Source organism: Triticum aestivum, chromosome 4B (assembly GCF_018294505.1).
Source record: "Triticum aestivum cultivar Chinese Spring chromosome 4B, IWGSC CS RefSeq v2.1, whole genome shotgun sequence".
NCBI lineage: Eukaryota > Viridiplantae > Streptophyta > Magnoliopsida > Poales > Poaceae > Triticum > Triticum aestivum.
Window position 1 is genome coordinate 131,770,973 of NC_057804.1, and position 22,076 is coordinate 131,793,048.

Genomic DNA, 22,076 nt, shown 5'->3' on the forward strand with positions numbered 1-22,076 from the left:
TTCCGAGAATGTTCAACACCCGCACACAGAAAAATGACAAGAGGGGACGCCGGGGAACATAGGAGTGCCGGATTGCAAAATGGACAACGGGGAAAAAGCTCGGAATCATGAGACGAACACGTATGCAAATGAGATGCACATGATGACATGATATGAGATGCATGACATGGACAAAATGCAAAACAAAAACAAAACCCAACCACGGAGGGAATATCATAGCGCATATCCCAAAATGGCAAGAGTTGGAGTTACAAATATGGAAAGTTACATCCGGGGTGTTACACCTGCCTCCCGATACAGCTCTAGGAGCACCATTGTAGTTACCTTGCCATAGTGACCATGCGGAGACCCCGCAGAGCAGCAGTAGGGGTGTTATCTCCCCGGAGAGCCCCGAAGCTGGGTAAGATTCGCCGGCGTGCATGTCTACGCCTTATTCCGTTTCCAGGCACCGGCGACATTCTACTCGCCCCCACCATGATAAGCCATCCTTTGGCATATGTCGCACCCAACCCCCGACATTTGGCGCCCACCGTGGGGCGAGGTGCACCGTCGTCCGGAGATCTGTTCTGGACGGGAACCCCCTTCCTCCCTGGCGAGTGCAGCCAGCCAGGCTCGCCAGATGGAGTCTGCATCGACACGCTGCGCGGCGCTGAGACCGCCTGCGCCGCGAGCGGCCTCGCCGAACTTATCGGCGAGGTGCGCCTCTCCGACGAACCTGCAACCGACGCAGGCACGGGTGGCCCCGAGAACCTTCTCGTGGGCCTCCTCGACCAACTCCACGTCGCCGGCGAGCCTGCCGTAGACTTGGAGTCCATAGGCTCCTCCGACCCGATGCTGGTCGACTCCGACACCGTGTCGCTTGACATCTTCCCCACCAACGTGGTGGTCTACGACGAGCCGCTTCCGTACGAGGAGAGCGGCAGAAGCACCGTCACGGAGGTGCTCGTCATCAGCCACGACGAGCACTCCGGCGAAGAAGCCGAGGACCCGCTAGCTGCGGCCCTGCGAGACCTAACCGCGCCCATTCAAGAGGACGCAGACGCCGAGACACTGGAGGCGCGCCGCCTTCAGATCATCGAAAGCGCCAAGAAGCTGGCGAGCATGAGGCGCTTGTCAGAGGCATACCAGCGCGAGATGGATCACGCCGTAGGCGGCTCGCCGGCTCCAACTGGGCCGAGCCGTCTAGGTGCGGTCCGACAGCGCAGCGCAGCCATCGCCGACTTGCTCGGGGCAAAACGCCCCGTGTACGCCACCCCAGCAGAGAATATCCGCGCCGCCCAAGCGGCAACTAACGAGCTGAAGAACTTCGAGGGCGAAGAGCGCCGCGTGATGACGGAGCGAGTCCGGCAACTCCTTGACGCGGTTGCTGCGCAAAACGCGGTCGGCGGCCGCGCGGATGCGCTGTAGCAGCCGAACGACGACTTGCCTCCCCGCCGAGATCAAGGCGTGACCTCCCGGACGCCGACTGGCAGAGTCTGCGGAAGGAAAGAGAAGGAGCCGGCTGCCAGTCACAGCCGGACTCATATCACCATCGAGCGCGACCAAGACTGCCGCCCAAGAGCAGTAGAGCGGCGGGACGATTATCTGCCTCCCCCGCCCAGAAGAGAACGGCGAGTTTCCCCGCCGCCTGTTGAGCATCCGACTCTCGGAGGTCGCCTTAGCCGCCGAGAGGGAGTCGGAGAGAATGACGCCCGCCATCGGATTGACCGACTCCACCGATCCCTGGCGCTGGAAGAAGAAGACGAGCTGGGTCCGCCTTGCTTCGGGCCCCGCATCAGAGACGAGCCCTTCCCCAAAGGGTTCATGCTCCCCCGAGACACACCCAAGTACACCGGCTCCGTGAAGCCGGAAGACTGGCTGATAGACTACTCCACAGCCATCAGCATAGCAAACGGCAACAAGCGAGTTGCCGTGAAGTACGTTCCTCTCATGCTCTAGGGCACGCCCCGGACATGGCTGAACAGCCTGAAGCCCCGCAGCATCAATAGCTAGGTCGACTTCACCGAAGCCTTCATCCGCAACTTCACCAGCATGTACAAGCGACCTCCCAAGCCGCGCCAGCTCTCCTTGTGCGTGCAGGGCCCTGAAGAATCAACACGCGACTACCTCACGCGCTGGGGCGAGCTTCGAAACTCCTGCGAGGGCGTGCACGAGGTGCAGGCTATCGAGTACTTCACTGCCGGGTGCCGAGAGGGCACCCTCCTCAAGCACAAACTCCTCTGCGATGAGCCAAAGACCCTCGACGAACTGCTAGTCATAGCAGACAAGTACACCACGGCCGACTCTTCTATGAAGACGGAGATTCAAGTCAACGCGGCTAGCAAAGTGACTCCCCAGGCTCCCAGAACTCCGGCTGGAGACACCAGTCGGCGACAGCAACAGAACGACAACAAACGCAAGGCCCCACAGCCGACTTCCAACAGTCGGCAGGTCGCGGCAGTTGAAGATCAGCAGCCGGAGGGGTAGCCTCCGGCCAAGCGGCAGAAGGGCGGCAAGTCCAATTGGTTGCCGGCTTTCTCCTATGAGCAGACTTTGGATGGTCCATGCAAGTTCCACAGCGGCGCGAAGCCGTCGAACCACACCACCAGAAAGTGTCACTGGCTCACCAGGATCGCCAAGGGAGACGGCCTCACTCCTCCACCGCCTGCTGGGCCGCCGCCGCCCTAGCAGCCGGCGGCTCGGCCAGTCGGCGCAGTATAAGACGAGTTCCCAGAAGAGCATGGAGCCTACATAGTGTTCACCAGTGTGGCAGATGACCGGCGCAGCAGGCGCCAACAGCAACAAGAAGTAAACGCAGTAGCAACAGATGCTCCAGAGTTCATGCATTGGTCCGAGAGGCCTATCAGCTGGAGTCGGGAGGATCACCCAGAGGTGATGCCGAGTCCGGGCTCCTATGCCCTGGTCCTAGGTGCGACCTTGGCCACTGATAGGCGGGCCGCCCATTTTTCACGGGTCCTGATAGATGGAGGCAGCAGCATAAACATCCTGTACAAGGACACCATGGAGAAGCTAGGAATCAAGCGGAGACAGCTGCAGAGCAGCTGCACCGTGTTCCATAGAATTGTACCCGGCCTCTCCTGTTCACCAATCGGCAAGATCCTGATAGACGTTCTCTTCGGAGACAAAGATCACTTCCGCCGAGAGCCAGTCTGGTTCGAGGTGGTGGACTTGGAGAGCTCGTACCACACTCTACTTGGCCGACCTGCCTTGGCCAAGTTCATGGCGGTTCCCCACTACGCCTACCTCAAGATGAAGATGCCGAGTTCCAAGGGGATTCTGACCGTAGCCGGCGACTACAAGAAGTCGTCCGCCTGCGCGGCCGAGAGCAGTCAGCTGGCCGAGTCCCTGGTGATCGCGGCCGAGAAGCGTCTCCTTGACCGAGTCGTGGCGATGGCCGGGAAGCAGCCAGAGATGTCGCCCGACCCCAAGGAGTCGGAGGCAGAAGGATCATTCAAGCCGGCCAAAGAGACCAAGAAGATACCCTTGGACCCGGAGCACCCTGAGAGGTACGCTGTCATGGGCACGGGCCTTGACAGCAAATAGGAAGGCGAGCTCGTCGATTTCCTCCGTGAGAATCGGGACATCTTTGCATGGTCCCCCAAGGACATGCCGGGTGTACCGATGGAATTCGCCGAGCACAAGCTACACGTCAGGCCAGATATGAAGCCCGTCAGGCAGCCCTTGCGCCGCCTGTCAGAAGAGAAAAGAAGAGTTGTTGGAGAAGAGATAGCCCGGCTCTTGGCAGCCGGTTTCATCATGGAAGTGTTTTTTCCAGAGTGGCTGGCAAACCCGGTTTTGGTGCTGAAGAAGAACAAGCAGTGGCGGATGTGCATCGACTACACAAGCCTCAACAAAGCCTGCCCGAAGGACACGTTTGCTCTGCCAAGGATTGATCAGGTGATAGACTCCACAGCCGGATGCGAGCTGCTGAGTTTCCTAGACGCATACTTAGGATACCACCAGATCAAGCTAAACCCAGCAGACAGACTGAAGACCGCATTCATCACGCCATTTGGAGCCTTCTGCTACCTGACAATGACGTTCGGCTTGAGGAATGCCGGCGCCACCTTTTAGCATTGCATGCAGAAGTGCCTCCTCAAGCAACTCGGCAGGAACGCCCACGTCTATGTGGATGATGTGGTGGTGAAGACGGAAAGGCGTGGGACGCTGCTGGAAGACCTCAAGGAGACCTTTGAAAATCTGCGCCGATTCCGGATCAAGCTCAACCCCGAGAAGTGCGTTTTCGGAGTACAGCTGGCCAGCTCCTTGGCTTCCTGGTCTCCGAACGCGGCATAGAGTGCAACCCCGTGAAGATCAAGGCCATTGAGAGAATGGAGGTACCTAGCCGACTGTTGGATGTGCAGAAGTTCACCGGCTGCCTGGCGTCCATCAGCCGATTCATCAGTCGGCTGGGCGAGAAAGCTCTGCCCTTGTATCAATTGATGAAGAAGACCACCTTTTTTTAGTGGAACCACAAGGCGGATGAGGCATTTCTCCAGCTGAAGAAAATGTTGACTACTCCCCCCGTGTTGGCGGCTCCGACTCCCAAAGAGCCCATGCTCTTGTACATCGCCGCCACCAGCCGAGTAGTCAGCACAGTCATTGTAGTCGAGCGCAAGGAGGAAGGCAAGGCGCTCCCTGTCCAGAGACCGGTATATTACCTAAGCGAGGTACTGTCGACCTCCAAGCAGAACTACCCTCATTACCAGAAGATGTGCTACGGCGTGCATTTTGCCGCCAAGAAGCTGAAGCCCTACTTTCAAGAGCATCCAATCACTGTGGTTTGCACCGCCCCACTCGCCGAGATCATTGGAAGCCGAGACGCCTCCGGCCGAGTGGCCAAATGGGCTATAGATCTAGCTCCTTATACCATCTACTACCAGCCCCGCCCGCCATCAAGTCGCAGGCGCTGGCCGACTTCCTCGTCGACTAGGCCGAGACCCAGTACCTGCCCCCAGCGCTTGACTCCACCCATTGGCGGATGCATTTCGATGGTTCCAAGATGCGCACCGGCCTGGGAGCCGGCGTCGTCCTCACCTCCCCTAAGGGCGACAAGCTCAAATACGTGCTACAAATCCACTTTGCCGCCTCCAACAACGTCGCCGAATATGAGGCGCTCATTCATGGGCTCCGGCTTGCCAAAGAACTCGGCATTCGCCGGATCCTGTGTTATGGCAACTCCAACTTGGTGGTCCAGCAGTCATCCGGCAACTGGGACGCCAAAGACGCAAACATGGCGAGCTACCGCTTCCTGGTGCAGCAACTCAGCGAATACTTCGAGGGGTGCGAATTCCTTCACGTGCCAAGAAATGACAATGATCAAGCAGATGCCTTGGCACGAGTCGGCTCCACTCGCCAAGCGATACCTTCCGGCGTCGCCCTTCAGCGCCTCCTCAAGCCGTCTATCAAGCCCTCACCAGAGTCAGATTCCATCTTCGTGCCAGCTCCTCCAGAAGTAGTCAGATCCGACTCCAAAACCCCAGCAGGCAGCCTCAAGAAAACCACAGTTGAAACCGGCCCGGGGACTTCAGAGCCCGGCCCGGGGACTTCGGAGCCCGGCCTGGGGACTGCGCCAGTCGGCCCAGGGACTTCAGAGCCCGGCCCGGGGACTGCGCCAGTCGGCCCAGAGACTCCGTTAATCCAGCAAACGGCTGCAGACTCCAGCCCGCCGCCTCCCAGCCCAGCCACCCTTGTCCAAGTCGCTGTGGTAGCAGTTGAAGAGATAGCAGCACCTTCATGGGCGCAGCCCATCCTCAAATTTCTAGTGAACAAAGAATTGCCAACAGATGAGATCCTGGCTCGGCAAGTGCAGCGCCGAGCGGCATCATACACCATAGTCAACAGAGAGCTAGTCAGGCGCAGTGTCACTGGTGTCTACCAGCGCTGCGTAGAATCAGAGCAAGGCCAAGCGATCCTCAGAGACATCCATCAGGGCGAGTGCGGCCACCATGCGGCTTCAAGGGCACTCGTGGCCAAATCCTTTCGGCACGGTTTCTTTTGGCCGACTGCCCTGGAAGAAGCTAAAGAGCTAGTCCAAAAATGCAAGGGGTGCTAGATGTTCCGCTCCAAGCCCCTTCAGCCGGCTTCCGCGCTGAAGACAATCCTCATTGCCTGGCCCTTCGCAGTATTGGGGCCTGGACATGGTAGGACCATTCAAGACGGCCCGAGGCGGCCTAACTCATCTGCTTGTCGCGGTGGACAAGTTCACCAAGTGGGTGGAAGCAAAGCCCATTAAGAAGTTGAACGGGCTGACTATTGTAACCTTCATTGCCGACATCACGGTGCGGTACGGCATACCGCACAGCATCATCACCGACAACGACACAAACTTTGCCAAGGGCGCCTTGGCTCATTTCTGCGCGACGCAGGGCATCCGACTGGACTTAGCATCCGTTGCCCATCCGCAGTCAAACGGCCAGGTGGAACGAGCCAATGGCCTCATCCTGTCCGGCATCAAGCCTCGACTGGTCGAACCACTCGAGCGTTTGGCCGGCTGTTGGGTCAAGGAGCTTCCAGCCGTCCTCTGGAGTCTTTGCACGACTCCAAACAAGTCAACCGGCTTCACGCCTTTCTTCCTCGTCTACGGTGCCGAAGCTGTCATCCCGACGGATATAGAGTTCGACTCTCCACGAGTCACCATGTACACCAAAGAGGAAGCTGAAGAAGCACGCCAAGACGGCGTTGATCTGCTGGAAGAGGGCCGACTGTTGGCACTCAGCTGGTCCGGCATCTACCAGCAGAGTCTGCGCCGATACTACAACCGCAAGGTCAAGCCGAGATCATTCCAAGAGGGCGACCTTGTGCTCCGGCTGATTCAGAGAACAGCCGGCCAGCACAAGTTGTCGGCACCTTGGGAAGGTCCCTTCATCATCAGCAAGGTGCTAGGGAATGACGCCTACTATCTGATTGACGCTCAGAAGTCCCCCCACAGAGCCGACTCATGAGCAGTCGGCTCGCCGTCTCAGCTTTTATCAAAGACAGCCGACTCTTGAATAGTCGGCCTGTCGCTTTCTAGCTGACTTGCTAGAGAAACTCTAAACGGCTAAGTACTTGCCTTCCTGAAGTAGCCAAGCACTTGACCAAGCGACAGTCCGCAGAGCGGCTGTCCAGTCGGCAAGGCGGCAACTAAAGGAAGGCGGCAAAGGAAAAAGTCTAAGGAGCAATAAGCAAGGAAAGGCGGAAATTAGATAAATATTTACATAGGCCCTTGGCCGAATCTTCGAATAGAAATTCAGGATACACCCCGGGGGTGGAATTGTTCGAACCTAACAAGTCTTTCAAAAGATTACTGAGGACAGATAAAAAGAAGCGGAAAAAGCAGTCTAGGAGGCGGCCTCCGGGGCCGGAGGGTCGGAGGTGACGGCGGTGTCGGATGCCGGGGCAGTCGGCTGGGCGATCTCAGCTTGGTCACCTCCAGCGGCAGCCGCCTTGTCTCCGCGCGGCTCGTTGCTGGAGGCGCGATCGGGCTGAGGCTGGCCGCCTGCTTCGTCTTCTGGCGCCTCCTCCTCGCCTCCACCCTCCGACTCGTCCTCCTCCTCGGCGCTGGAGTCGATCACCTCCGCCGAGTCTTCGTCGTACTCCGGGTTCATCCCGAACCAGTCCGGCGGCACCTCCTCGCCGCCTTCAGTCCGCTCGGGCACGAAGACGCTGGTGTCCGTGTACTCGGCGATGGCTGCCGCACGCTCGACAAGGGCGCCTTCTACGGCCTCCAGCTCGGCCTGGGCTTCCGACTGGAACGCGGCCAGGCGGTCCAGGTCCAGCCCTGGATACCACGCTTTGACGAACTCCAAGGCCCGGCGCGTTCCGGCCCGGGCCGAGGAGCCCTTCCAAGCCTCAAAATGGCCGGCGGCGACTTCCAGCCAGTCGGCGGTCCGACTGGCGGTGCGCAGAGCCGGCATGTCCGGCCACAGGGCGGCAACCGCCTGGGCACCGGCACGCTGAAGCCGGCGTAGCAGCCGGTGAGCCGGACGAAGACGGGCCCCGATGCTCAGGAGCTGCTCGTCGATGGTTCGGGGGGCATTGGCGGCAATCACCTCACCCTTCGCCCTTCGCGCCTCCCAAGCCGCCTCGATGGCCAGAGGAACTGCCTGCGAGTGACCAGGAAAGAAGTCTGCCAAGACAAAAAAGAAGATAGTTGGAAAATCAGAAGTCGGCATGACACGTAGTCAGAAGCCCGAAGAAACGAAAGAGACTTACCATCGACGATGTCCTCGAGTTCGTGGTAGCCAGAGGTCAGCATCGCCTCCCTGTCAGTCCAGGCGGAGCACTCAATCTCGAACTCGGCCATGAGGGCGGCCTCCCGCGTCTTGGCCTCGTCCTGCGCCTTCTGGAGCAGCTCCTTCTGCTCGGCCAGCTGCGTCGCCAGTAGATCGCGCTCTTTGGCGAGCCTGCCGCACTCCTCTTCCTTGGCACGACGAGAAGTATTGGCCTCGCCCAGCTGCTCCTGAAGGGCGGCGTTGGCGCCTAAAGAACGAAGAAAGAAGACAAGAAAGTCATCAGTAAATTAGATCGCCGGGGAGATCCGGCCCGACTGCTCAGTAGTCCGCCCGAATCTCGGGGACTACAGCCCGCGGGTGCGCCAGCGCGCCCCCGCGAAGAAGAAAGAAGACAAGAAAGTCATCAGTAAATTAGATCGCCGGGGAGATCTGGCCCTACTGCTCAGCAGTCGGCCTGAATCTCGGGGACTACAGCCCGCGGGTGCGCCAGCGCGCCCCCGCAAAGAAGGAAGAAAAGAGCTCACCCCGGCTTTCCACCAAGTCGGCGGCCCGCTTGTTCAGCTCCTCGACATTGCGGTTGAAGGCAGTGGCGCGGAGGTTGTGATATTCCTACAAAAAGCCGACAAAGGCAAAAGTTAGTATTCGGAGCTCGCCAGAGGGAGTTCCGAACCGCCTGCTCAGCAGCCGGCCCGGAACTCGGGGACTACACCCAGTGGGTGCGCTGGCGCGCCCCCACAAAGAAGGATAGGAATCAAAAAAGAAGGAAACGTACCCGGACGGATGTCCGCACGGCCAGATGCGCTCTGGTGCAGACTTGGAGGGCGTCGCTCTTCGCGCGCAGTTTTGCCTGGACGTCCAGGAGGGCCTGGTTCAGCGGGACGGTGCCGCCTCCGCGCAACCACCCGGTGGGCGCGGCACTGGAGGCCTCGACGTCCAGACTCGCCGAGCTGGCGGCGCCCGTCTCCCGAGCTCGCGGCGCCGAGGTCGTCCTCTCAAGCCGGCGGCGCGTCGGCCCGGCGACTTGAAGAAGCAGCCGCGCCTCGGCCTCGTCCGTGATTGGCGGATTCAACGGGCCCACCGGCTGTTTGCCGTGCGGCCTCCCAGATGGTGGCGGAGGCGGCGGAGGCGGCGCGTGGGTGTCCGAGCCTGAAGCCTCGCCGCCCTCCTCCGCGAGGGGGTTCTCGGTGCCGACCTCTCCGGTCTGCCCCGTGAACTCCGGAGCCAGCGGCGCCGACGACAACGGAGGGACGAGCATCGCCGATCAGCGACGCGTGACCTCCTCAGCACGCCGCTTCGTCGCAGCGGCGTTTTCGGCCTCCTTCAGCTTCTTCTGGGCATTGGCGGCCGCCTTCTCGGCCTGCGCCTTCTCCAGGCGGTCGTCCTCCTCCTCGTCGCGCTTCTCCCGCGCATTTCGTTTCGTCACCTCCCGAAGGTCGGCGGCGGGATCGACCCGCCAGGTGTTGGCAGACGTCTCTACCGACCTCATGACAAAGGGGGCGGTGACTCTCTCAAGGGAGAGGGGGGCTCTGGAGAAGAATGGAGGGAAAATCAAAGAAGACTCGGATAAGATCCAACGAAGAAAATGAAAGAGCGAAAAAGACTTACGCGGAAACTAACGGCGACCTTCTCACTTCCCTTCAGAAGCGGTTGGCCTTCGCGGCCGCCTCCTCCCGTTTGGTCGCGGCGGCCGCCCCCTTGAACTTCTTCTGCTTGCCGCCGGGCGCGCTCGGCCCGGCGTGGCGCCTCTTCGCGCCGCCTTGGCCAGAGGGGCCGGCCCTCGGCTGGTGACGTGGGACGACTTCCACGTCGGCGTCGTCATCGGGCCAGTCGGCGAAGGTGGCCGATGGCCTGAGGCCGCCGTCTGCCCCTTCTTCGCCGCCTTCGGCGTCGGCCTCCAACGCCGCCGCCCCCAAGTCAGGGTCGTCGACGTCGCTGTCCTCGCAGTCTAGGACGTAGTCGCGGGGCTCTCTCATGGCGCCGGCTGCGGGCTCCATGAGGGGATTCTGCCCAGAAGGAACCAATGATGATTAGAAGCCGGAGTCGGCTGCAACGAAGATCAAACTACATAAAGATGCGACTTACCACTGGAGGGGGGTTGTCGCGCGAATACGGCTCCTTGCCGAACTGCCAGTCCTCCGTGAACTCGCAGTGCGCGATGTGGTTCACCAAGTTTGCCACCTCCCTGCGGGGCATCTCCTTGGTGCACAGCTGGCTCGGGGCGTGGCGGCCGCTCATCTGGCAGATGAGGTGAGGCCGGCCTTGGAGTGGGAGGACTCGGCGCGCCACGAAGGCGGCCAGAAGGTCGGATCCGACAAGGCCCTCCGACTGCAGCAGAACTCGAAGTCGCGCCACGGCGGCGGCTCCGGAGGGAGTCAGCGACTTGGACCGGTGAGACCAACTGGGAAGCCTCCCAGTCAGGGGCTCGGGGTTGAAGGGCGGCAGATTGACCCAGTCGCTGTCGGTGGAGAGGTTCTTCACATAGAAGTAGGAGCGCTGCCACATCTTCACCGATTTCACCAGCGAGATGAGAGGGAAGGGGTTGTCGGCCGTCGAGCGCCGCACCACGATGTAGGTGCCGCACTGAGCCGGCGTGCCGGCGGCCTGCGTGCCGAGCTTTGAAGAGAAGAATTCTCCCCACAACTCGAGGGTAGGGAGAACGCCGAGGAAGCCTTCGCACATCGTGGCAAAGGCGGAGAGTAGCACCACCGCATTTGGAGTGAGGTGGTGCGGCTGAAGATTGTGGAACTCCAGGAACAAACGGAAGAACCCGCTCGCCGGCAGCCCCAGCCCGCGCATAAGGTGCGAGCGAAAGACGACCCGCTCGCCCTCCTCCGGCGCGGGCCGGATCTCTCCCGCCGGTGCAGGACGGGCGTGCACGAGGTCCGCGCTGGGGAGACGGCGGGTCCGGCGGAGGAACTCGATATGCTCCGCCTCCACGTCCGAGCCGTCCCAAATGCCGGAGCGCGAGGCAGGGGGCGCGGCGGAGGAAGAACTCATCGCCGGCGTGAGAGGTGCTTTTGCTCGCGGCAGAGGAAGAAGAGAAGGCAGGAGGGCGGCGGAGAGGATGCGCGTGCAGTGCCGCCCTGCTCCTCCCCGCCTATTTATAGCCCTACGGGCTGAGGAGCCGAGGGGGCGGGCGTGGGATTAACTGCGCATGAAGCCCCACGCCGCCCATTATTTACCCCACGAAGTTACTGCGCGCAGTAACAACGTGGGGAAGCCAACCGTTCGCGACCGCAGCGGATCCGCTCGGAAGCCGAGGCGCGGTAGTGGCGGGCCCCGCCTAGCGGCCCGTCCCGTCGCTCGGGTGGGTGGGCAGACTATCCTCCCCACGTGGCGCCGCGCGATAGGACCGCCTCGATGGCAGCAGGGAGGCGTATCCGATACGCCGCCTGTTTTCCCGCCGCGACTCTCAAACAGTGGCCCCTCGCTGAACAAAGTCCGACTTCAGCGAGTCGGCCCAAAGAAGACAACGGCCGAGTCTCAGAGTCGGCGCTGGGAAGCTTGAAACTGTCAAAGCCCCACGAGGCGGCGTCCGCAGGGCTTCGCCAGCTTCGGGGACTACTGTCGGAGTAATGGGCCACGGGTAGGCTGACCCGGGACCCAGGATCTTTCAAGACGTCGGGGCAGGCCACGCCCCTCCAGCCGAGTCCCAGCTGGCGATCTCCAGAAGAGGCCGAGTCCCAGCTAGCGATCTCCGGAGGAGCCGAGTCCCAGATGACGGCTTCAAAGCAAGCCGGCTCCAGGCTAGCGACCTCCAGGAGTGCCGACTGTGGGAGTCGGCCCATGACACTTCACGAAGACCGATGCGGGGTACGGCCACGACGTGGCCGTCCCTCCTTGCCTACGAGGGGCTGGCATGGCTACAGTGAGCCGTATCGCTGGAAGATCTCCGGCGAGGCACCACACTGTTGCCATGCCTGCCCTGACCTTAGCCACAGTACACGACGCACTGTGCCCATGACGCCGGCCTGTACGGCCCGAAGACCGCGGGGCCACCTGTCAGTGAGTGAATCAAAGGCGGCCAGAGCGCCCGAAGACGGCCCTGTGGGAGTCTGCCTCCCCGGAGTCGGCCGTCTCCCCTCCAGGGCCCCACAAGCCATAAACCAGATTGGATGGGGAGTGGCGACAGTGATCGCCTGATAGACGGCGGTACTGTTGCCACGACCCAATGACCAAGCCTGCGTCATGAGGAGCGCCGCACAGTGTCCGGCCTATCCGCGGGACCCACCAGTCGGCGGGCCCCAGAAGCCGGCGGGAAGGACGGCGACATGAGAGACAGACGACTGGGACCCACGCCCAGTCGGATTACCATTGTACCCCCGGGGGGTAGGCCTATATAAACCCCCCGGGGCACCCATGCAAAGGGTTCGGATCTTGATAGAGATAGACACATAGCCCAGGGAGGAGAGGACTAGCCTTGCTCTCTCCTGCCTCCCGATACAGCTCTAGGAGCACCATTGTAGTTACCTTGCCATAGTGACCATGCGGAGACCCCGCAGAGCAGCAGTAGGGGTGTTATCTCCCCGGAGAGCCCCGAAGCTGGGTAAGATTCGCCGGCGTGCATGTCTACGCCTTATCCCGTTTCCAGGCACCGGCGACGTTCTACTCACCCCCACCATGATAAGCCATCCTTTGGCATATGTCGCACCCAACCCCCGACAGTCATTTTGACCGTGTGGTGAAATCTGAACAGTGTATGACGTGTGGGCTCGGGCTAGATCCGATTGGCTGGGTTAAACTTTTCTGGGTGTACACGCGCCGCGTCGCGCGCGCCGCGCCCTCCGCATCGTGCAGAGTGGGCGAGCTCGTCTACAATTTGCTAGAGGGGGATAGAGGATGGACTAACGTGTACGAATCCGCCCCGCGAACTATGATGGACGGGCCTTGTTGGCTAATGGTCCCACACAACGGTAGCTGGGCTTGTTTTCTTCCGCGTGCAGATTGACCGGGTCATCCAGCGGGAGATAAAAATCATCCCGCGCTGCGCGGCGCGACGTGCGTCCCATGCCCTTCCCACGCCGCGTCAGTCAAACACCGGCCCTCTTTCTCCCAATCCCCGCAGCCGTCGCGCCCGGCACACCTCCCTTCTCCACTCCCCCCCGCACCCCACCCTTCCCAGCCGAGCTTGTTCCTCTAGCCACCCACTCGTCTGCTCCTCCTCCTCCTCCTCTCTCTCTTCTAGCTTCCTCCTCCTTCCTGATCTCTACGTCGGCCGGACCACGAGAGGAGCGGCGGTGGCGGAGACGCTCCGGTGGCGGCATCGAGTTGCGAACCCCAGGAACCAGGTCTGGGGGTTCGGTTCCAAGGCGCGGACGGCTTCTCCGCCTATGACACCGAGGGCAAGTGTACACCCCAGTCCCCTCCTCCTGCGCAAACCCTACGAGAGAGAGAGAGAGAGAGGAAGATGAGAGGGAGGGAGAGAGAATGACCGGCGTCAGCCTGCACCAGCAAGGACGGGCGCGACGTGGAGGTTGGCCGCTGCTCGATCTGCTCTTGGATCGGGAGCTTCGACGAAGCTGGGGTTCGGGCGCATTGCACCGGAGGCTGCACTCCACCTCTTGCTTGTGGTGCGGTGGACAGCAACTCTTGCGGTCGTGCGGCTGACGGCGGCCTCAGCGGGTGGTCAACGACACTTGCAGCTGGTGCTCTACCCATGGATTCCGGCACAGCCCGAAATACTCAGGTGGTCAATTAGAAGCCCCTTTATTTATATATTTTGGGATTGCTAACCTCCTCATTCTCTCTTTAGACGTGGGTCTTTTTGTCCATAAAAACTATGAAGTTGTAAGTTCTTGTTCTTTATATTTGTGCAGATATTTGACTGCATTACTGAATGTTCTAGGGTTGGAGCAGCAGCTGAGCTTAGGTGAGTGCTTAGTTTCTATGTGGATCACATAAAAAATAGAAATCCTAATTTCTGAAAATAGATCGAACCATGTATATATTTGCAGGGCAAGACAAGCACATTAGTTGAATCCTGAACTTATAGGATGGTTTCCCCTGCCACAACCATTGTCATCGGCCTGCATTCCCTTGTCAAGCGTGCATCGGTGCTGGATATGCAAGCTGCAACAGTGCATCAACGGGCAGGCAAGAGCAAGACGATGGTCATGATTTTTGGTTTGAAGTTGCTTTTATGAACTGTCAGTCAACATTTGCAGTGAATACATATACTATTTCTTCTGCACCTAGCCGAGTAATTTAGCTGATAATTTTTTTTCCTTATGCAGCCAAGCAGTGGAAGACAATGTTAACTGAAGCCACTTTTGTTGGTCATGGATTTACAAGAAAGCCAGTAGAGTATGAAAAGGTTCTCATGGGACTCACCCTGAACTGAAATCTATCTTCAACCTTGGTATATCTCTATAGAAAAACCCAAGTGGAAGCCACTTTTGTTGGTCATGGATTTACAAGAAAGCCAGTAGAGTATGAAAAGGTTCTCATGGGACTCACCCTGAACTGAAATCTATCTTCAACCTTGGTATATCTCTATAGAAAAACCCAAGTGGTCCAATATTTTGTTTGTTTCCTTAGTGCCTGTTGTTGTTAGTTTGTTATAACTGCATTTATGGCCTATTGTTGGTTTCTTTCTTTTATTCTGTTTAGGTGGGTTCTAAACTATTAAATTATGAAACGTTTTGTTTATCAGTTTGAGACCTGCTTTAGGAAAAAGAATGAAAGGAATAATTCTTATTTCATGATGACACTCATGACTGTCGAACTGCAGAAAATACTTGATTTATGTACTCTGCACAGTGATGAGTATACCATTTAACATGTGCATATGTTAAAATTGTGACTCTAAGGGCCTACTTGCTTCATAATCTGTAGCTAAGTTATTTTAGGATTTTTTTTATTTTTGTGTGTGCGAGGAGAAATTGTACTATCTCTTCATGATTCATCGTTTATATATTAGTTGCATAGTATCTCTTTATTCGGTCCTTGTGACTGACCTGCTGCTTTACTTATATGGACAGCTTAAACTGAAAGCAATGCATGGTATTGTTCAATTCGAAGTGTACTTGACGTGTGCAGATCTGAGGATGAAGGGAAGAAGACAGAATTTAGCTGAAGAGTTGAATAAGATCAAGGTTATTATTCCACAACCATTTGTTGCATCCATTATGTGTTCACCCAATCCATCTCTCTCTCTCTCTCTGCTGGCTGCCACCACACGTGGACGGTAGTGGTTCATTTTCGTATAACATTTGTCATTTCTACAGTTTTATCATGTATAGTTGGATCCAGAAAATGTAGAGAAGAAATTTTTGAAAGAGAAATAAAGTGCATAGGTTACGCCACTTAATTTTTCTTCAACTGTTTTTGGTAAAATTGCTTACCTAGGCATCAGTATATTTTGTGACAGGAATCTGCACTATATTATTATGCTTTTAGCAATACCAATCTTATTTTATTTCTTTGTGGAATTGCTTACCTAGGCATAAAAAATGTGAAAAAATCTGCACTATGTTCTTATGCTTTCAGTAATGAGCATCTTGTTTAGATTCTCGGGGTTTAGCCCTGCTGACTTCTGAATAATTATTCATTCATGAGATTCACTGTAGAATTGCTTACCTAGGCATAAAAACGTAAAGGTGAGATTGGCTACAATTTTGATGTACTTTTGTAATGTTTTCCTGTTTGTACATACTTTATTGGTTTGCTTGAAACTGCATTTTCATATGTGCTTGTAGGCTCTACAGGATCCAGTGATGGATCTGAGTGTCAGCACTCGAGTTATAAGTTTCTTCTAGCATGTAGACACACTAATTAGATTCAGGAATTATTTGGTACATCTCAGCTTTGCGGCATCATGTGTAGAGGGTCATGTTAATAAATATATCTGGCCTCCACTTAGATGTTCTTTTCTTGTAATTGATAACTCATACAAATTCTGCAACATATTGTGCATAGCAATACACCTCTACTGAAATACTACTTTCTTATTCCCATTTCCATCCGACACCTGACTTTACATCATTTCTAATCTCGTCTTTTCTCCTGAATTTTAGTCTGCTTCAGTAATGTTGTGGCATGCCGCAAAACAACCACATTTTTGCTACTGTGATTTGGTCCATCCTATGCATTTCAGTTCCTGGTGATCTCCGACGTTTGTCAGCTAATGCCACCATGAGGGTGCTGGGCTGCTGATGGCATGCTACCTGCTTTGAATAAAAGGAATGAAAGGAAGCATTTGTTCATAGAACAAATATATTCATTGTCTGTTAAGATAAATATCCCTATCCTCTGTTTGTTTCTTGATTATTCTCTGTGAACTTTTGTTCTATGTGCAGACAAGTTTCCTCCATATTATGTCAACATCCCATGGTGATGTATGTGAAAGATTGAAAGTGCGGTACTACATAAAGACGCGCTGCAAATATTGTTGCATAATCACAACTTTCATAACATTAACTTCCATTGTCTGTTAATAATTAATTATCTCGGGTAAAATCTATTTTTCTACCTGATTGATGTGGTTAGTTTGATTTATAGTAGAATATCAACATTCTCCTTTATGATGGTTGATGGGCAGTGTGTTTCGTCCAAGTGATATGTTTCCTGTATTGTTAGAGATGTCTATTTGGCTTATGATCGTACTGTTGAGCACATCTTACCCTTGTGCTGAAGATAAATGGTACTAATCAATCTGCCAAAGCTTTGTGATGTGAAAGTGCATTTGGTAGGAAGGGTTCTGCAGATAACCCCTTTAGATTCTGTCCCTTCAAGATTTTTTTGTATCAAGCCATAAATTTAAACAGGAATCCTTCAGTGGCTATTTTGTTTATCCACACACTTTCTAATGTCTGGTCCTCTTAAATTAGGATAAGCTTTTTACTGTCTTTGTTTTTTGATTATCATCAACAATACTGGTTCTGTTGTCCCTTAGGCTGTCAATGCTGATGCTATTTCAATGCTGAGAAGCAAACTCGGAAATCAGCTCGCTAACAAGAGTCGGAATTCGAATCTGAGGCAACTTTCACATTCCCCAATTTGTCTATTGAACCCATGATCTCTCTTTCTTTTGCATTATTTTCCATTCATTATCTAAGATATAATTTCGACTTCACTGCACCGTGTTGTCTGGTTTATAATGCCGGTTGAGCTCATTTCTAATTGTTCATAACTACTTAATTTTTTTGTTGTGATTTTGCAAGATATTGAAATTATTGTATTTCAAAATTGTTTTACTGATTCTCGATGCTCTGTTCACGGCTTTTTTCTTATTTTATCCTTCTTTGCTTTTTTCCTTTCCTGCAAGACGATGTCGAGTCATGTAATATGTTCAAAGAAGAGAGAATCTGCATTTTATGAATCCTTTCTTCTTTCTTCATTGTTACTTCAAGTTAGTGAATTCATTTAAGTTGTATTGATCAGCTTCATGTGCATGGTTTCTTCATCTACACATCTTATTCAGTCACGAGGCGAGTAAGATCTTTTGCCTTTTAGAAAAAGGGAGATGCCATTTAGACCTTACTCTTCCAACTTGATCTTTAACTTGCTACTACTGTTTCTGAGCATTTTCCCAAGCATTTTTTATTTGCTTCAGAGAATGAGCTCACCTCATTCAGTGGATGTGCCAAGTAAAAAAATTAGAAACTGAGCAATTAGTTCCACTCTTGAATTTTGTACAGCGGTCCAAATTATCCAATAAATCATTTGTTAGCAGGGTCAAATTATAGAAGTTGAATCAGTTGTTCCAAATTACAATGTGTGACTTATTCCATTTGTTTATCCTTTTGTCCTTTTAATCAAGAACACTATTTAGAGCTTACATGGTTGTCCAAATTTAGTTCTGTAAAAGAGGAATATTGATATCATGCAATGATCAGTGCAGATTAGAATAGTTATAGAGTTATTCCTCAGTTTTCATTGAGCAAAGATTGAATCTGTATGATTTTTTCTAATACCAAGTAAATCTTGGTCTGCATTTTGTTAGTTTTCCTACTGAGTTTTTTTGGCTATTTTCGTTTAAATTGGTAGTTGATGTGAAAAAGTGTGTGTTGACATGGATGTAACCAAATCATGTATTAATGTGAGGTACTACATAGACTTGCCTATCTCTTTCCATAAGCACAACCCTCTTGATCCAACTAGGAACATCAAAACCAAATGGGAAATCATTGAGTGGACTTCAGATGGCCATGCTGTGAGTACACCATTAGTATCTGAATCTACTTTGTATAATTAAGACACACTTTCTACATATCGCTGCTATATTGATACCATGTGATCACTTAACATGAGTGTGACTAGCCTATTTTCTTGCCTAACTGTGTGATTGCATGTAGTAATGCATGGCTTCTCTATTTAAATGAAGAGTTGTGTTTATCATAATAATTATGTACCACAGACTTGTTTCTTTCTGTTTATATAATAATGCAGTTCGTCTTCTACCATATGTTTTCTTTGTTACATGTCTTCTAATTGTTCATCTTTTTTTCTCTTTCGACGACAAAATAACTTCGCGTTTCGAAATATTTAGTACGCCATCATGGTCTTTCTTAAGGGTGTTCAGGCCTTTTGGTCTTCTATTCATGCTGCGAACCCCAATATGGCATCTCGCCGTTCCCCATGATCCACATGGTAAGTATGGATTTATTTACTGATAATATGATATCAACTGCCTTTTCTTCAGGATAATCTGACACCTAATAAGGACTAAGAGAACAACAGAGATGCTAAGAGGGAACCTTTTGGGTTTAAGGATATAAACAACATGGCTTACGAGGATTTGAACTGCTGTTCTTTTAGTTCCACTCTTAAATGTTTTGGTTCTTGAAGGCCTGCACTTTCCTGTTGGAGTAGGAGCAAAATAATTCAGAGGCTTTAAACCTGCTGCACTTTAGTAGTTAGGATCAATCCTTTGTTTTGGTTTGAAATGCTCCTCAATTCCTCCTATTTGATTGATTCATCTAATGGTCATTTGCCAGGCAAATAAATAGAAGGCATATGTATTGTTTTGAGTGAAGCCATCCATATCCCATATGTGGAATTCAAGATATAGAGAAATGCTAATTGGTTGCTTGACCAAATGTACTATAAATGATGTTATTATTGTACCAGATATAGAGAAATGTTATTGTTCTTCAATTATTGAGATGATATAAGTACTACTTAGCAGTTTTGTCTCTTAACCGAACAAAGCTCTCGAGGAAGAAGGGATAAATAAGTGCTGAGCAAAAAGGGCTAAACAAGTCGCCCGATTCACGGGCCGAACTGGCTGCACAACTGCTTCACTGATTTGAAATATACATGCGTCTGAGTGGCACATAAGTACTCTCTTTTTTCAAACACACAAAAACAAAGCTGATAGAAACAACTACTCTTTCTAAAATAGCATAATTATACATATGTTCTTAGGCAAGAAGATATGTACTCTTATAGAAGGGTCTAAATTCTTACCCCGCGTACTTGCTCAAACAAAAGATTCTGGAAAAATACATATTTTCAATGTGACATTGTTTTGAATGAGACTCCACGCTACCAAAGTAAATTGTGCATGTATATCTTATTGTAGACAATAAACCTATATGTTTTTACTAAAGGGGATTAAATTTGTTACGATATGTGCATGCTCATAGCTAAAACATGTTTTTTACAATGCGCACATGGATTAAAAAAGATACATGTATTTTCAGCGGCATGATTTTGGATGGGACTTTCTGCTACCAAATTAGAATGTGTATATACATCTCATTATAGACAATAAAATCATGCCGCTAATAAATTATAGACATTTAAAGGGGGTTAGTTTTGTTACATGGATTTTTTTTCAAATAAAACTCTGCTATCAAATTTAAATGTGTATATACATCTATTGTAGACAACAAGCCCCCGTTTTTTCCAACTAAGAGAGATTAAATTTGTTGTAATATGTGTTTGCGCGTAACAAAATCAACTGAACCATGGATTTTTTTTCATCGCTAGAATGGAATCAACAGGTCTCTACGCCATTTGACGTAACAAAATCAACTAAACCATGTTTTTTTCCTTAGGTTTCTTATCCTTTTCCCTCTTTTTTTGCAGGAAAAATATGCATGGACAGGTTTCTCATCATGATAACCATGTTTTCAAACTTGCTAAAAAAATACAACCATGCCAACTTTGCTCTCTCATCATAGTGCCCATATTTTCAAACTGAACATATTCATATTATGCAAAGTTCCCCTTTTACCAGACTATTATTTAACAACATAATAAACATTTTCTAAAAATAACATGATTTAGTTGAAGGTTCTTGCAGCATGAAACTATTTTCATCGACAACATGTCTTCAGCAGGTCACTGCGCCATTTGGCGCAATGGGTTAACTAGTAATAATAGTACACGTGCATTGGAATAAGCTGAAATTTGCAAGCATTCAATTCAAGGGAGAAGACAAGGTAATATGGGCTTTTGATTAAATCAATAATCATGCATATAAGGGCCACTAAAACATTTTCATTATGGTCTTCTCCTCTCGACCCCCAAAGAAAAGAAAATAAAATAAAACTATTTACGCGGGAAAGCTCCCAACAAGCAAAAGAAGAACGAGAAATCTTTTTGAGTTTTCTTTTAATTACTACTACAAGCATGGAAATTAAACTAACTAATTTTTTTAATTTTTCGTAAGGTTTATCGAACACACAAGAAGAAAGCTAGAAAAAGAAATTAAACTAGCATGGATAGTGCATTGAAAGAGTATGAGCACTGACAACTAGAATAAGTGTGTGAACATTAATGTAACGTAGGTGAGAAATACGTACTCCCCCAAGCTTAGGCTTTTGGCCTAAGTTGGTCTATTGCCATGGATAGCCTGGCTGATATCCGAAGTTGTAACTGGGGTCGTACTGAGATGCAGCAGCCATTGCCTCCTGAGTTGCGGCATGGCGGCGAGCTGCCTCCGCTCTCCCCTCGTATTCGGTTGCCTCCTCCCTGGTTACGACATATCTTCTTTTTGCCTGGTAATCAAAAAGGGCAGGAGCAGGGAGAGTAACATGGACAGAGCAACATCTGTCAAAAATTAGTCGATACAGGAGGAATTGTTCATTCCTCACAAGAGAATGATGACTGACCATAGCATTATAATCTAAATAAGCGGGAGGCAACTCCCTATCATCCTCACGTGGAGGTATACCAAGATAATTAGCAGCATGGGTTGCATAAATACCTCCAAACAAATCTCCATATAAACCATTATTATGCAACCTACGTGCAACAATTGCCCCCAAGTTGTAATCTTTATTACCTAATACAGCACTCTTGAGAACACAAAGATCAGGGACACACATGTGACATGCTTCATCTTTACCATTAATACATCTACCAATGAAGAGAGCAAAATAATGTATAGCAGGAAAATGAATGCTCCCTATGGTAGCTTATGCTATATCTCTAGATTCTCCCACAGTAATACTAGCAAGAAAGTCTTTATATTCAGATTTACGGGGCTCATTAACACTACCCCACTGTGGGAGTTTGCAAGCAATAGTAAAATCTTCTAGGTCCATGGTATATGATTGATCATACATATCAAACAGGACACTTTGAGAATTACGCGAAGATGAAAATTTAAACCTTCTCACAAATGAATCAGTTAAATAGTAGTACTGAGGACACTTATCTTGCATGAAGTCCTCAATATCGGCGTTACGCACATATGCGTCAAATTCATCCTTGATGCCTGCATTGACCATAAACTCTTCTGACGGCCATTCACAAGGCCGCACATCAGCTTCCCTTGGTGGTTCATCGTCTTGCTCACGTATAGCATGCCTGGGTCCTTTCTTTGTTGAAGAACCACCTTGGTACATTTTCCTAGACATATTTCTTCCTCTGAAAAATTTCTGAAATTTTTAGTAACTCAAAATAAAA

At 52.0% G+C, this 22,076-nt stretch overlaps 1 protein-coding gene across 19 annotated transcripts; it reads left to right on the plus strand.

Annotated features, from left to right (window-relative positions):
• Positions 1 to 13,237: 13,237 nt before the first annotated feature.
• On the plus strand, positions 13,238 to 19,741 carry LOC123091460 (uncharacterized). 19 transcript variants are annotated; one of them, XR_006443133.1, is made up of 7 exons: positions 13,240 to 13,902; positions 14,033 to 14,085; positions 14,171 to 14,362; positions 14,450 to 14,700; positions 15,197 to 15,310; positions 16,312 to 18,806; positions 19,154 to 19,741. XR_006443133.1 is itself a non-coding variant. In XM_044512989.1 (6 exons), exons 3-6 carry the CDS (start codon positions 14,210 to 14,212, stop codon positions 16,351 to 16,353), a joined length of 366 nt encoding a protein of 121 aa, XP_044368924.1. In that variant the 5' UTR covers positions 13,238 to 13,902; positions 14,033 to 14,085; positions 14,171 to 14,209; the 3' UTR covers positions 16,354 to 17,553. The 19 variants fall into 19 exon arrangements, 1 of the variants encoding a protein (XP_044368924.1); XR_006443146.1 differs by lacking the exon at positions 19,154 to 19,741 and having other exon boundaries at positions 13,238 to 13,902; positions 14,450 to 14,655; positions 16,232 to 17,553; XR_006443147.1 differs by lacking the exon at positions 19,154 to 19,741 and having other exon boundaries at positions 13,238 to 13,902; positions 14,450 to 14,655; positions 16,312 to 17,553.
• Positions 19,742 to 22,076: the final 2,335 nt, after the last annotated feature.